This window comes from Natrix helvetica, assembly GCF_964273705.1.
Source record: "Natrix helvetica genome assembly, chromosome: 14".
In the NCBI taxonomy this organism is placed as follows: Eukaryota; Metazoa; Chordata; class Lepidosauria; order Squamata; family Natricidae; genus Natrix; species Natrix helvetica.
In genome coordinates this window covers 659,782-675,460 of record NC_138564.1, presented here as the reverse complement: position 1 = coordinate 675,460, position 15,679 = coordinate 659,782, and the positions used below count along the sequence as shown (strand labels likewise).

The 15,679-nt window shown below is 49.8% G+C and overlaps 1 protein-coding gene across 3 annotated transcripts in view; it reads right to left on the bottom strand.

Moving 5' to 3' along the window:
- The window catches only part of CABIN1 (calcineurin binding protein 1), a 150,684-nt gene that overhangs the window by 31,700 nt on the left and 103,305 nt on the right, over positions 1–15,679 (bottom strand). For 2 of the 3 annotated variants that reach the window (XM_081966173.1, XM_081966175.1), the window contains exons 19-24: positions 8,880–9,041; positions 8,208–8,414; positions 6,775–6,920; positions 4,871–5,132; positions 4,534–4,794; positions 1,589–1,740 (exon numbers count right to left, since the gene is read on the bottom strand). In XM_081966173.1, coding sequence (XP_081822299.1) covers positions 1,589–1,740; positions 4,534–4,794; positions 4,871–5,132; positions 6,775–6,920; positions 8,208–8,414; positions 8,880–9,041 — 1,190 coding nt within the window. The remainder of the gene's footprint in view (positions 1–1,588; positions 1,741–4,533; positions 4,795–4,870; positions 5,133–6,774; positions 6,921–8,207; positions 8,415–8,879; positions 9,042–15,679) is intronic. The other variant, XM_081966174.1, reaches the window with a different exon arrangement.

The window sequence follows — 15,679 nt, the reverse complement described above, 5'->3', positions numbered from 1 at the left end:
TCCTCAGCTGCTCCTGATGTTCCTGCTGTGCTGATTGACTTGATGATGCTCTTGTTTGATGTAAATATATTTATATAAAACTATAAGTTCATGTCAGGGTCCATGACTTTATTTGGACACTGGCTACGCAATTCCCTGACACGGTTGTTAAGTGAACCTTGCTTCCCCACTGACTTTGCTTGTCAGAATGCCCCAAAGGCCATCAGGTGAACCTGACACCTGGCAACCATCATAAATACGTGTGCGTTGACGTGAGGATGCTGCAATGGGCGTAAGTGTGAGAAAGGGCAGCAGGTCACTTTTCTCAGGGCTGTTATAAGTTCAAATGGCCCATAAAGGAACCATTGTTAAGTCAAGGACTGCAACCCTAATAAACCATGCTGAAAATTACATCAGTTGTTTTTGGACTGACTTATTACAATCAATATGTAATTTATGTTCTGCTGAGTTACTTTTGCAGCCTTTCCTCTGGAGATGTAAATTAATCCACGTTTGTTTTTATGCAAGCTATTTTTATATTTTCCAATTCTAAATTCTCAAGGAACGCCACCATTCATTTTAATAATTGGTCTGAAAAGAATGGAAAAGAACCTTTCTGTCTTCCTATGTGGTGGAGATCTGGCACCAAAAATGGGCCCCGAGGTGATTGTCGTTGATAAAAGTAGCAAAACTCTGCCAGTTTCTGGATCACCTGAACCCTGATTTACCCAGACTGGAAAAGGGGCATAAGGATGGCAGCTGCTGCTTAGCATCTGTTTGCCCAGCTGGGCAGAGCAGAGCACAAGGCATTTCTGTAAGACTCCTGAACTGGGTGACAACAGGGTGAGAAAGCAAAATCAACTTTCTGCCCAAAATACACCTTAAAATGTTTTTTTTAAAAAAACCAAAACAGGAGTTTTACATTTGAATTTTTTTTGTCTTTGGGGGAGCAAAACAGCCAGGGATAGGCAGAACCTTCTTTGCTCAGCCTTAGCCCCCTAGTGAGGCTCTCCAGCACTCAGAGAAAGCACGTCCTGTTGTCAAGTGAGGAATTTTCATGAGGTCCCAATAGGAATCTCTGACCCAGCAAGGCTTCAAAAGTGATCAGCCACAGCCTAGCCCCCCCCCCCCCCCCCATGGTTTTTACAGCTGAAGAAGAGCTGCTCCTGCTCTCCCAGCTCTGCCCCACACAGCCCAGTCTCCAGCACTTGGAGCGGGGAACTGGGCAGGCCCTCCGCCCTTCCCTCCCATGATTCCCTGCCTCAGACGGGCTGCCTGGATCCTCATTCGGGGACCCCCAGCCTGTGCCTCTTGGGGATGGCTCTGCAAAGCAAATTCCCGAGAGGCTTTTCCTGATACAGAGGATGGTTCTTCTTATGTCAAGCCGGCTGTCCAGAAGCCTGGGAAGAGTCCAGCAGAGCTTTTCATTTAGCGTCCGTCCTTTCCGAGTATAAAGTATAAATTGGGCAATTCAAAATGTCAGAATGTCCAAATGCTGTCATATATGTCTGCAAAGGTTTGCTTTTAGCACCATCACTGCTACCCGGCCCTAGACAGCTGTGCCCATTTCCCTCCCCGGGGGCTGAAGCCAGCAAAAAAAGGAACTCACTTTTCAGAGAGCTTGGGGGTGCTTTTTTCCTCTCCCCTGGCAAAGGAGCCCTCAGCAGCTTCCTTCATAAAAGTCACCAGCAGCTCAGCGTCTGCTCCCGAGTCAGGCTTTCCCACCAGTTTCAGGATTGACGCGTGGAGCCGAAAGTAGACCTACCGGAAAGAAACTTACTGTGGCCAAAGTTTCTCCTTTGAATCCAGCTGTCTTACAAAATCCATACACAAGAGAGAATGAAAGGCAAGGCAAGCCAGAGCCACCCTAAAGGAATCGGGAGTCAGCCTTTTTGGCAGTGCCCATCTGGTGGGACCATGCAAGGCAGTTGAAGCCCTTTGAGTTGCTGGACAGAGAGGCCCCCCGTGCCTTTTGTGGTGCCCAGCATGGCAGTTGGGCTCTTATTGCTCTTGAAGAGGCAGTCTAATAAAGCCAATGCGTAAAGTCCCAAACAAACAACCGGCCACCCTGTGCAGAGGGACCTGCCTGCACGGTAGCTGAGGAAGCCACCAGACGTCAGATGGACTTTGATTTTCATTCAGCTCAAAGCAGCTTCTTTCCTCTTCCTCTCAGTTGGGGAAGGATGATTGTATTGAGGAAGATTCAGAAAATCCCATCACCCCAGTGATCAGGGGAGAAACATGTCAAGACCACAACAGACAGAAAAGATGTCCTGTTGCAGATGAGACATGCCGCCCTGGCCCGCGTTAGGCCTTCTCTCAAAGCCTCTTGTGCTGCTCTTCAAATGCCGCACACCTGCTCGTGATGCTTCAGAGCTTGAGCCCTTTGCGAGCATCGCAACAAGGCTGTGCCTGCTGTTCTTCAAACTGTAGAGATGAGTAGCCCTCCTACTCTATCACCTTTTACTATATCCGATAGCACACTATGAATAGTAGAATTCTTCAAGTTTCTGGGTTCTATAATCTCCCAGGATTTGAAATGGACACTACCAGTAAAAGGCACAACAAAGAATGTTCTTCCTGCTCAGAAAACTCAGACTCCCCAAGGATCTGCTGATACAATTCTACAGAGGAATTATTGAGCCTGTCATTTTGTACCTCAATAACTGTCTGGTTTGGCTCAGCAATCAAACAGGACAGGTACAGACCAACTGATACCATACTTAGGACTTCAGAAAGAACAACTGCAACCAGTCTGATTTCTGTTGAGGACTTGTATATTGCGAGGGTCAGGAGGTGGGCTGAGAAAGGATTTACAGACCCATCAAATATCTTGGACATAACCTGCTTCCACTCCTCCCTTTGGGACACCACTACAGTGTATGGCATTCTAAAACATACACAGGGAATTTTTTCCTTGTGCCATCACGCTGCTGAACACCTAATTCCCACAGTGCTCTTCCCCCGACAGTGCTGTCTTATGTTATGGACTTACCCATGTTGTATGATTGTAGCATTATTATTATTATCCCTCTCGTCTTCTCTTCTACCCCCTTACTGGTATTATTATTAGAAGTATTATTACTCTGTTGTTTTGCAACGTACTGTACAGTGGCAGCTTCTGCACTGGAAACAAATTACTTGCATGTCTAATCACACTTGGCCAAATAAAGTATCCCATCCCATCCCATTTGGAAAATGGCATGAGCACGACCAGCAGCTGCCTTGCCTGAGGCCAGGCTGGGCACAACTCATCAGCAGCAGGAGGAAGACGGTGGAGGTCAACTGGGTGAAGCAAGGTCTACAGAGGGCAGGGCAGGGACGAGTGGATACGTGGCTGGCCTTTTTGCTGGAGTGGCTGCTTTCCGCGTAGGGCCTGAGGTGGTGGTGCTGGGTCTGAAACAGGCCCAGGGATGGTGTGGCTGAGACTTCTACTTCAGCACATAGCAATAGCACCTACATAGCGCTTACCAGCCCTCTCTAAGCGGTTTACAGAGTCAGCCTCTTGCCCCCAACAATCTCGGTCATCGTTTTATTGACCTCAGAAGGCTGGAAGGCTGAGTTAACCTGGAGCCGGTGAGAATCAAACTGCCGAACTGCAGGCAGCCTGCAGTACTGCATTCTAACGACTGTGCCACCCGTGCCCTGTTGCAGAGGGTGGCCGAAAAGGCTGAGATGGAGGGAGGGAGGGAGGGAGGGGGGAAAGGTAGGGGGAGGGAAGTGCCTCAGGGGTTGTAGTGCAAGTGGCCTGATTTGATCACACGATCGGGGGGGGGGGGGGGGCTGATATAACTTCAGGGCCAAGTGTTAAGCACTGCCATAGCTTTGAATGACCTTGGAACAAATGGCCGTTAAGCGAGGACTACTTGTATTACATTAGTCAGATGATTTTGAGAATGGCACCCGTGCCTTCTTCCCAAAGTGGCTGAGTCCCACCCAGCTCACTCTCTTTGGGGTCACTTTTAGAGTGTTGGGGTGCATCTGCCAAACAGGATTCCATCCTCTCCTTTGACATGAAAGCTGGCTGGGTGACCTTTGGCCAATCAGGCTCACTCAGCCAAAGGAGGTGCTGCTCGTCGTGACCAAAGTAGGAGAAGGGAGGAGCATTGGGTACGTCTGTCCCTTTGATTTACATATTAAAAAACCATCCAGCCAAAGGGGCTCAGCATTAAATGAAAGGAATGGCAGGCAGGCTCCTCTTCCATCTCCCTCACCCCCAGTTAGGACTAGAAGGGGCTGGAAGTAGGAACCGGATTGGAGAGATGCACAGGAACACGGCCTTTCTCAAAATCTCAGGTTTCAGAGTTTCCTGAAGATGACACAGTCCAGGATAGACATCAAGACCCTTGGCTGTTGTAGCCCCAGGGGAAGAGAGGCTCAAAGTCGGCCAGCCTCCTCCATCAGGCTGATGCAACTTGCAAGGCCCTGATCAACTGAAGGCCAAAGAGGAAGAGCAGCTGGAGGTTTCACCTTGCTGCGAAGGTGGCTCTGGCCCAGCCAGAGGGATCACTTAGGGGTCAGCAGCGTGACTGGTGGGTCTGGGCCTTGCCTTACCTCCAGGGCCTCCATGGCAAGCTCGGGGGGGTTATGATAGTGTATCTTCTTGGGGTACCGTGCTGCCTCTTCGTGCAAGAAGTGACCCGCCTGCTTGTAGTGAAAGAGATAGACCCCCGGGGGCTGCTTCTGCTTCTCCGCAATCTTCCCCAGCATGTAGTGGATCAGCCACTCCTCTTCGTCTCCGTCACCCTCACAGCGGGAAGCCGACGTGAAGCAGTGCTTGGCCGTTTCCAACATGCCATTGCGCCGCTCTTCCATCTGAAAGAGGAAGCTAGCTCAGCAATGAATCACGAGCAGGGTGGCGAGCCCCTCGTGCCATGACAGCCATCCCCACCTGCTGCACCACCTCTGAGGGCAGCTCCAGTTTCCACTGCTTCAGCTGCCGGGAGGCAAACGAGTGCAGAGCGTAGGAAATGGTGCCGTACTCTATCCAGAGCGAGAGGTTGGAGCCATCGATCTCAAGGGCTCGTTTGAAGCAGCTCAGCACTGGGGTGGATTGCTTCCAGATGAGGCCGTCGCTCTTCAGTTCGTTGGAGTTCAGCTTATCCTGAATGCGGCTGGCCCGGGCGAGGGCCATGCCTGCCCACGAGTCAAATCTGAAAGAGAACACACAACCGCAGTCCCACTTTGCATTTGCAAGAACCCAGGAGGGCCGACCACTGAGCTCCCGCAAGGCCCTTGGCTTTTCAACCTAGTCTGCTCAAGGGAACTGTCAGTGGGCGGCCATACAGACTCAGGGACCTTGGCCAAATGAGGAGTCAAAGAGCCTTGGGGGTTTATTCTAGCTTCTGATAACACCTAGCAGAAGTGGCTGCTTTCTCAGCGAAGCTTTGTAAAAACAGCATTGAATTAGTTGGCTAATTGCCTGACCTTCCATAGTAGAGAGCATCTCTTCCTTCTCTGTTGGCGAGGCAGCCTGCTATTGCTAACTTTTAAACTATTTTTTCCTTCTGGCCCCAGAGCAATCCTAAGCATGTATATAGAGGTCCGGATTACGATACAAACTTAATCTATGTGTGCACCAGTCTATTATTTTAAACCTTACACATTTAAGAGGTTGTGTATGTGTGTCACACAGATTAATGGTTGTTCTCTCTTCAGTTTGGCTAGCAACTGTGGTCTGCTACCTTTCCTCTAGCAGAAGACCTGAGCACCTGTAACTCTCTATGTGCCCTGCATGCTGGTCTGCAATTGTCCTTTCGTGTTGTTACTCCTATCTTCAGATAGAGCCAAACAATTCTCTTCAGCGCTGCAAACACGGTCCAATTTAACACAGCTTTGCCAGCCCTTCCTTGTCCTTCATTAAAGCCAGCAGCCCATCTTTACTAGCAGTTTGCTGTCCAAATCCTTTTTAGCTGCAATGCCCCACTAATACTATCTATGTTCCTATGAGAACTAAGCCTTTGAGAATTTAAACCAATGCCTAAGCTCTCTATCAGCAAAGGGAATATAAACTGTTTTGTTTCAGTGTCCAATCAACCTGAGAAGCTTGTTGTTGTGAAGCTAAAAATAAAAGGAGATCCAACTGAAGTACTAATTTTATAAACAAAAACATTATGTAGAATCAAAGAGCTGAAAGGGGCAATTTACACCCAACCTTCTGCTCAGTCCAGGATCCAAATTAAAGCATCTGGTATCATCCGCTTTCTAGTTAAAAGGGAGCATTTTCAGGCAGCTGAAAGAACTTCTCAAGGCTACAGTTCTAGAAATCAGTCCCAAACCACAGAGTCCTAGGCGAATGCTCTTCCTGGATCACTTTCTTATTTTTTTCTTTTATGAATTTACCATCCTCTGTTGGCTCTAGGAATCCTCCATGGTTTCCATGACAAAATATAACAATGGGGTTGATTTTGGAAGATATGTATTGTATCAAATATCAAAACAGTATAACAGATGTAAAAATAACACAGTCAACATCCATCCATGTTTCGATCTGTGCTCATATCAGGCATTTTCATGCTCCTTTCACATCAAGGGCAAAACAGATCAAAAAGGAGATGCCTCTCTCCACGGTGGAGGGGGAGGGGAGGCAGCCCTTCTTCCCGGCATCGGCATCACCTGCTTCCCACTGAAGGGCTTTGCCCAGGAGAGACGCTGCTGCCAGGATCAACAACAGCTGCAGCAGCCATTTTCTGGAGGCCCAGGTGCCCATAGAACGTAGACCCAAAGGAAGGCAATGCAAGCACTATCCTGCAGCCAGGCAAAGGCTCCCCTCTGAACAGACGGTCATCACCTGACCTGTTTGGGCAGATGCAGATGTCATGCATGTAGAACTTGATGGCCTTGGACTGTTCCTTATTCTTGAAGTGGTAGTCAGCCAGGAGGTAGTATAGCTCGGTCACCACTGGAGGAGAGAAGTCGGCACCGTCCGGGAGGGATGGCACCTGGCAACACAGAGAAACACCACATCTGTTTTGGTTCAGGGATTGGGGAAGCTTCCGGACTGCTAAGCAGTTGGGGAAACCCTCCTAGCTTCCAGGCTGGCCTTCGGGAGACTAGCAAAGGCAAAGGTATTCGCAAAAGGTATCTGGAGGTCCAGAAAGGGCCAAAAGAAGATAAAGTGAAGAGACAACTGTTGTCTAAGCGTTGGCTGACGCCTCCAGTGCATCAGTGGGCATTTCTGCCTTTAGACTCTTGTATAATCTTCAGGAGCTCTTGGCAGTTTACCCCAATAAAATCATACGAAATCCAAGACAACATTGCATTAAACATTGCACTGTAGAAATAGGAATGGCATTTCCGAAATGGTCTCCAGAAAAGCTGTTTTAGCTAGTTTCTGGGAAGCCATCAGGTGAGGCACTAACATGACCTCAGCCACTTTTAATCAATTTGTTGAAAATGGCTGCACAGAATAAACAAACAGATGGCTAAACAAGAGGGCTAAATTATAAGGAGGCAGATTTTGAATGGTAAGACATGTTTAACAATGGAATAGACTTCCTCAGATGATGGAAGACCCCTTAAGCAGAAGCTGAATGCCAGGGATAATGTTATAGTGGATCCCTTTCTTGGGCAAGGGGCTGGATTGAATCAAGATCCCTTCCAATCCTTACAACCTATAATTCTATGAAATTGAAATATGTACAAAGAATAGTAACATCAACCATCTGAAGATAGAAAACCAAAAGAAATTAATTGAACTGGGTATATTTAGTCTTGAGAAAAGGGAGCTGAGATGACAATAAGTTAACATACTTTCAAACACCCTGAACTGCATTTCATAGAAGAAAGTCAGAATGCAGGACGTGGGATAACAGATAACAGATGTTGGAAAGTGGATTCCAACTGAATCTCAGAAGAAGCTGTAAAATCGGATGGATAGTGGGGCAATGTTGGCTTTCTTAAAGCAGGGACTATGGAGTTTTCGAACAAAGATGCTTAGACCCAACAGAAGAGAATCTCTGAGTTCAGGGTTTAATTGGTGCTCTTTGAGCCTCTGTCAACTGGCAGACATTTCATGAACCCAGCAGGACCAGCAGTGATCAGAGTTTAATCTCATTCTTTGTAGGACCTGCTTACCATAAGTGCTCGAAAATGAGAGCTGTTTCTCTCTGCACCCAAAGCCTTCCTGTCTTTCTCATGCAATAGCCCCAGCCAGCTCTCTTCTGAAGTCTCAAAATAAAGCACTTGTAACTCCTATGACGCATTCCCAGAAGCAAAATAATTCGTACCTTGCTCAAGGTCCCTTCAATGTAACTCGACACTTCTTCCAATCTCAGCATAGGCTTATCTGTTTGAGGGACAATCGTGGCCATCTTCTTCAGAAGGTTGGCTAGGTCAGCAGAGACAGTACTGGTTTTATAGCTGTCAAATTCAGGAAGGGTCTTGGGCTTAAAATATTCAAACATGAATAGGGAATCTTCCCAGATCAATTCCACCTTGGAAAAAAAGAGATTTTAAATATGCATTGATCAAACCAATGCATGAAGTGAGAATTACCCAAGAAGCTCCTCCTTCTTCCATTAGTTTCCGCAAAGCCTGGACAAGCATCTGTTGAGAATAGATCACTTTGGGTTCCTGCACTGAGCACCAGGTTGACGGTTGGATTTCATAACCTGTATGATTTCTTAGCTTGTAGGATTCTGAGGAACTGCTGTGACCTTTCAAGGCCCTTAACAGACAGAGCTGCTCTAAGCTTACTTTTATTGACAATATCATTAGCCTTTTCCCACTATTTGTGATTAAACCTTTTTGGTTACATTTTGAGACACAATTTAGGAAAAAAGATGGGCATCAGGCAGGTGTCCCAGAAACCTGTGGCTGACCACTGTCAGAAATAGGACGACGCTGGAGGGATCCCTGGCCAAGAGGCCTCTCTGCTCCTGAGCACCAGACAGCCTCACCTGCTGGGTAGAATGCTCTTCCAAGTACCGGGCTTTGCTCTTTTTGCTTGGGAAGCCGTACAGGCAGTAAAAACACTGCTCCAGGGCGGTCTCCAGCTCCTCTTTATAAGGGTGGGTGTCTTCTGTGGTGGAGGCTAAAAGCTCTTTTTGCAGAACCCGCACCTGGAACAGAAACAAATGTTTAGGTTAAGGAATGTACGGTTAAAGTAAGCAAAGATCTCATTTGGGTGTTCAGGGAGGTAGGATGCTTTCACAAATATGAAGCACACATAGCCACAGCGAGGGGTGCAAATGGGTTAGGGTTACGGCTAGCAAAGGCCAAGAGTGGGAAAGGAGAACAATTTTAACAAGGAAGAAATGGCAGCCAGCAGAAGCTCTGGGGGGAAAAGAGGAGGGAATGGGAACTGTGCAGGGCTGTCCGATTCTCTGCAGAAGGAGGCTCTCCCTGCCCTGAAGGGGCTATGCTAGGCCCCCTTCTTAAGAGGATGGGATCTTGCTAGACTCCACCCTCCCCTTTACGGAGGGGATGCTTAGACTGCAGCTCCTGAAGACCCTGAAGAAAGTGGATCAGCCAGTCCTGCTTCAGTTGGGCTTCAAGCTATGGTTCAGGGCAGAGAAGGCACTGGTTGTGTTTGTTGATGAACAATGGCGGAGCTGGCATGGCGGTGGCACATCCATCTTGTGAACCTTCACCTCTCAACGGCTTTCAGTACCACTGGGCAGAGGGTCCTATTAGCTGGTTTCGGCTATTGGGAGTAGGTGGCAAGATTTAGCCGTGCTTCTCCTCCTTTCTCCATGGCCAGCTCCAATGGGTCTTGACAGGGTGTTGTGCCAGGTGGGGAGGAATGAGAGCAGTTAATGGAAACTCAAGTGGCAGATGCATACAATGTCCTAACCCCTACTGGTGGGAAAAGCCAGGTCCACTTAAAGAGCAGCAGGATCATGCTCTATGGGCCGTGGGAGGAGTCCTATTCCAGAGGGTAGACATGGGGACAGAGAAGGCCCCTCTTCTGGGTCCTATAAATATCACTGCTTGATAGATGGGATCCAAAGCATATCAGTCACCTTGGATCTTATGGAATGGGCAAAGACAGTTGGAAAAAGGTCCCACAAGTAGCTACTTAAGATAATGGTTGCAACAAAACTGTGCAAAGTCTTTCTGCGAGTCCAGTATAATGTCCATCTGGGGAGGGGCAGCTGTCCTGCTGCCCAGCTGGCTCCCTTTCTGATCTGATCTCAGAGTTGATGAGGGAATTCATTAGGAAAATACAGGAAGTTGATGGCCTCCGAGGCTTCTCCTCACTAATCTCTGGCTCACCAGGTGCAGGGAAACGCATACTAGATCTCATTGTTGCCTCTGAGCAATAGTGATCTGGATACAGAGATGTCATTGGTTGTCGTTTAATCACTTCCTAATCCAGTTGCCATTGACTGTGAACCAAGACCTTCACAGGGCTGTCAGGCCTATTAGAAGGGTCCGTCCAGGCTTCAGAGACTCTCCAAAAGCTGGGGCATTGCAGCAACTGGGTAGTCAGTCTCACAGACTGTCTGGTTGTCAGGTGTCAGCAGGAACAGTTCTTATACTTCCTGACGTATCCCTTTAACAGATTAACAGAATTGGAAGGGACTTTGTAAGTCATCTAGTCCAACCCCCCGCCCAAGCAGGAGACCTTACGCCATTCCTGACAAATGGCAGTCCAATCTCTTCTTGAAAGCCTCCAGGGACGAAGCTCCCACAACTTCTGAAGGCAACATCTGTTCCATTGGTGGGATGTTCTGTCAGAAAAGGAACGTTGGCTCTACCTGAACGTTCTTCTCAGCGTGGCGCAGGAGGGTCCAGGAATGGGTTGTTCAATCCTTACTTGCCCAAGAGACTGAGTCAGAATTGAAGCCACGCCTCCAGCTTCCCCTGCTGACATCCAATTCCGACAAGGCGCAGCTCCAACTAGAGAAACAAAAGAAGAGCAGGCCCTGCCCACAGCATTAATAGCCCCCGGGGACACGGACCTAACCAAACAACAAACTAGGGTGAGACCTGGAACGTCCTGTGCCACACTGAGAAGAACGTTCAGGTAGGACCAACGTTCCTTCTCCAGCTGATGGCGCAGGAGGGTCCAGGAATGGGACATACCAAAGCGCCAGTCCCTAGGGTGGGAACTCACTGGTCCGTGGCACCCGAGGGAGCATGTACTCTCTGCAGCACCCAACGACCAAATGATGCCTCTGCAGATGCCGAAGGATCCAATCTATAATGCTTAATAAAAGGTGAAGGGGAAACCCACGTCTCAGCTCTACAAATATCCCCAATTGAGGCCTGAGTGTTCCAAGCGGCCATAGTGGCCGCACTCCTAGTCGATTGAGCCGTCATCCCCTGTGATACTGGCTTACCTCTCGCCTCATAGGCCCAGGCAATACAAGCCCACAACCAGCGTCCAATAGTAGAGCGGGACATCCGTGACCCCATGGCAGAAGGCTGGAAAGAAACAAACAACGCCTCCGTCTTCCTGGAGGGCGCCGTTCTCTTTATGTAAATATGGAGAGCTCTCCGCACGTGCAGCTTGTGTCACAATTTCTCCTTCCTGTGAGTGGGGTTAGGGCAGAAATCCGGGAGAATTAACTCCTGGGCCCTATGAAAATAGGAATTTATCTTGGGGATAAAAGCGGGATCAAGCCTCAGCATGACCATGTTAGGCTGGAAAATACAAAGGTCCTCTCTGACAGAGAGGGCACCCAGTTCTGAGATCCTCCTAGCTGACGTGATGGTGACTAAGAAGACCACCTTTATATAATTATAATAATTTAATAATAAAAATTTATTAAATTTCTAGACCGCCCCCTCTCCCCGGAGGGACTCGGGGTGGTGTACAGGAATAAATTTAAAACATACAAACAATCATACACATAGGTAAAAATCAAATTAAACAGCCCCTGTACTATTTATAAAAATTAAAAAGCAGACCCTAAAACCAATCTTAAAAAATTTAAAAATAGAACTGAGGTGGGATAGGTGGAATTAGGCCAAGCCGGCTAGCTGGAATAGGTGGGTTTTAAGTTTCTGACGGAAGGAGCGGAGATCCGTAGTCATTCTAATGTCGGGGGGGAGGTCATTCCAGAGGGTCGGGCCCATCACAGAGAAGGCCCTTCACCTAGGCGTCGCCTGTTGGCACAGCCTAGTGGATGGCACCCGGAGGAGTCCCTCTCTGTGTGAGCGAATCGGCCGAAGGGATGTATGGGGCAGGATACGATCCCGCAAATAACTAGGTCCTGTGCCATGGAACGCCTTAAAAATGATGGTCAACACCTTGAAGCGCACTCGAAAAGCCACAGGCAGCCAGTATAGCCCTCGCAGGAGAGGTGTTATGTGGGAGTAGCTAGAGACTCCCGAGACTGCCCGCGCGGCCGCATTCTGAACCAGCTGCAGCCTTCGGGTGCATCTCAAGGGGAGCCCCATGTAGAGAGCATTACAGTAGTCTAGCTGGGACGTCACAAGCGCATGAGTGACTGTGCGAAGGGCGCTCCGGTCCAATAGGGGACGCAATTGGCGCACCAGGCGAACCTGGTGGAACACCCCCCTGGCCACGGCTGTCACATGGTCATCCATGGACAGCCGGGTATCCAGAAGGACGTCCAAATTGCGTACCCGATCAACGGGGGCCAGACGTTCGCCCCCAATGGCCAGTGATGGAGTAAGCTGGTTGAACCGGGGCGCCGGTAGCCACAGCGACTCAGTCTTGGACGGGTTGAGCTTGAGTCTGTTACTTATGGGTAAGGAACTGCAAGGAAATGGTCCTCAGTGGTTCAAAGGGGAGATCCACTAGGGCCAGGAGGACCGTGGACAAATCCCAAGATGGGAACCTGTGAACTACCGGGGGCTGGAGGTTAGCCGTCCCCCATAGAAACCTCATCACCACTGGATGACGGCTCAGGCTCTCCTGGCCGTCCAAGACTAGGACAGTTGACAGGGCCAAGACTCATCTCCGAAGCGTGTTATGGGCCAACCCCCTCTCCAGCCCATCCTGGAGGAATTCCAAGGTATTAGGGAGGGACGTTTGGGGTCCACACGCGCCTTATGGCACCAAGTACAAAAAGTGGACCACGTGGCGTTGTAAATCCTGGTCGTGGCTGGGTGTCTGGAGGCCACGATGGTTCGTATCACCCACGAGGAGAACCTTGCCTCTCTCAAGATCTCAAATCTCTCAAATATCAGGCGGTCAACTGGAGCCATTGAGGCTCTGGATGGACCAGGACCCCCTGGCGAAGGGAGATCTTCTCCTGCGGGATCCTCCAGAGTTTGACAATGGACAGACCTAAGAGGCCCGCGAACCAAGGTCTGCGTGGCCAGTATGGGGCGGCCATGATTACCTCCGCCCCTTCCTTCACTATCTTCCCCAACACCCCTGGGATCAGTGGAAGTGGGGGAAATGTGTAAGGCAGACCTCGAGACCACCTGCTGCATAAGGCACTGCTCCCCTCCGCTCCCTGAGTCAGGAACCATGTGAAAAACCTGGGGAGCTGGACATCTTCCGGGGACGCGAAGAGGTCCACCACTGGCCGTCCGAATCTCCTGCAAATCTCTTCAAACAGTTCCGGGTCCAACTACCACTCTGGTCCACCATGGCCCTGCTGAGCCAGTCCGCTTGGTGATTGGCGTCTCCAGATATGTGCCCCACCTTGATGGAGAACAGGTGCCTCTCCGCCCAATGGCCCAGGGGTTGAGATTCCATCCAGAAGGCTCTGGAGTGAGTCCCTCCTTGCCTGTTTGCCTTCGTGGCCACGTTGTCCGTCAGAAGTAGGATTGTCTTTGCTCTACAAGGGCCTGAAAGTGTCGAAGGGCCAGATGAGCCGCACGCAGTTCCAGCCAGTATATGTTATGTGTAAGTTCCAGAGGGGACCAGCGACCCTGGGCCAGCTGTGTCCCCAGCAATGCCGCCCCAACCATAAAGGCTCGCGTCCGTGTTCAGAGTAAGTCTTTCTGGCTAGTGCTGGGGAAACCCACCACCTTAGGGAGAGTCTCACATGGGAGGGTACTCGAACCTGAAAGGAAGAGGTGCTGTGCTTGCTCCTTTAGTACGGGAGCAAGAACCACTGGAGAGTTCTAGCATGAAGCCTCGCCCAAGGAACAAGATCTATACAGGAAATCATCTTCCCCAACAACTGAGACAAGGTGACTATGGGCAAACGCCGTTCTCTCTGCACCTCATTGAGTAGCTTCACTAGATTAGCCCTGTGATCCTGGGACAGGAATACCATGCCGTAGGAGGAATCTATGATCGCTCCCAAATGCAACAGTCTGGTAGAAGATCGCATGTGGCTCTTCTGGAAGTTTATGGAGAACCCATACCTCTGCAGGGTCTCCACTGTCAGGCCAAGATCCTGAAGGGACCGCTCTGCCGACTCCGCCTGGAGGAGGATATCATCTAAATAACACTGAAGTCTGATGGGAACCGTTCTGAGGTGAGCTGCTAGGGCTGCCAGGACCTTCGTGAAAGTCCTGGGAGCCGAAGCAAGGCCGAAAGGAAGAGCCCTATACTGGTAATGGCTACCAGCGTAGGAAAACCTAAGAAACTTCCTGTGCTCAGGGAGAATTGATACATGAAGTTAAGCTTCCATCAAATCAATGGAAGTTAGGTAGTCACCTTCCCCGATATCTTCCAGAATGGAACGAAGGGAGGCCTCCTTAAACTGTTTGTATACTAGGTAGCGGTTCAACCTTTTAAGGTCAAGAATCGCCCTCCATCCCCCAGAGGACTTTGGAACCACAAAGAGGTTGGAATAAAACCCCTTGGCCCGGTCCTCCTGAGGAACCACCTCTACCGCCTGGATCTCCACCAGGTGATCGATTGCCTGGCGCACGAGCTGTCTCTTAAGTGCGCACTTGGAGGATGTAAACGTATGAAAGGAATCGGAGGGACGGATAGGAATTCCAGTCGCAGGCCAAACTTCACTGTATTAAGGACCCAGAGATCCGAGATAATACTCTCCCATCGGTCGGCAAACAAGGCCAATGGATCACCAATGGGAGCCGTCCAAACCCGCTCATTTATTCCGGCGGAAGGGGGGTCCTGCCCCCTGTCCTGATGTGGCTGAAAGTTTCTAGGCTGATAATGATAGTCTGTGTCAGTACCCCTATAGGGTGCCCTACGTATATATGGTGTGTACTTGTGTTCCTGCTTCTTAGTCGTGGCAGGCAAAGCCTTACGTTTGTCCTTATCCTCAATGAGGATTGGGTCCAGAACCTCGCCAAACAGCTTTTTTCCCGCCAGCTTCCACTTCGCTTTGGCCTCCGCCTGCCAGTTTTGGAGCCACACCATCCGCCTAGCTGAAATAGAGGAAGAAAGAGCCCTGGAGGCAAACTAAGTGGCATTCAAGGTCGCAACTGCTGAAAACTGAGTCGCAGCCATGACCTTGCTGATGTCCTGAAGCAGCCTCACATCAGGCACTGGGACACGCTCCTGCATTTGCTCAAGCCACATCAGCGTGACACGATTGAAGAAGGAGGCAGAGGAAGCAGCCTTAATCGCCCGTGTTGCCGCCAGGAAGGTCTTACGCAACGCCAGTTCAGTCCTCTTATCTTCTGCCTTCAGGTTGTCGGCCACATCACTCGCCACCATGGGAGTTGGGGATGCCAGAACGGCTACAGGAGCGTCCACCTCCGGAACCTGTAATGCCTGGGAGAAATCAGGCTCCATATTATAGAATTGTCTGTCATTCCCACCCGGGGTGGGGAAAGTACCTGGCTTGGCCCCCTGCTTCTGAATGACATCCAGAAACAGTTTCGGTGCAGGGATCTCCTCTTTCTC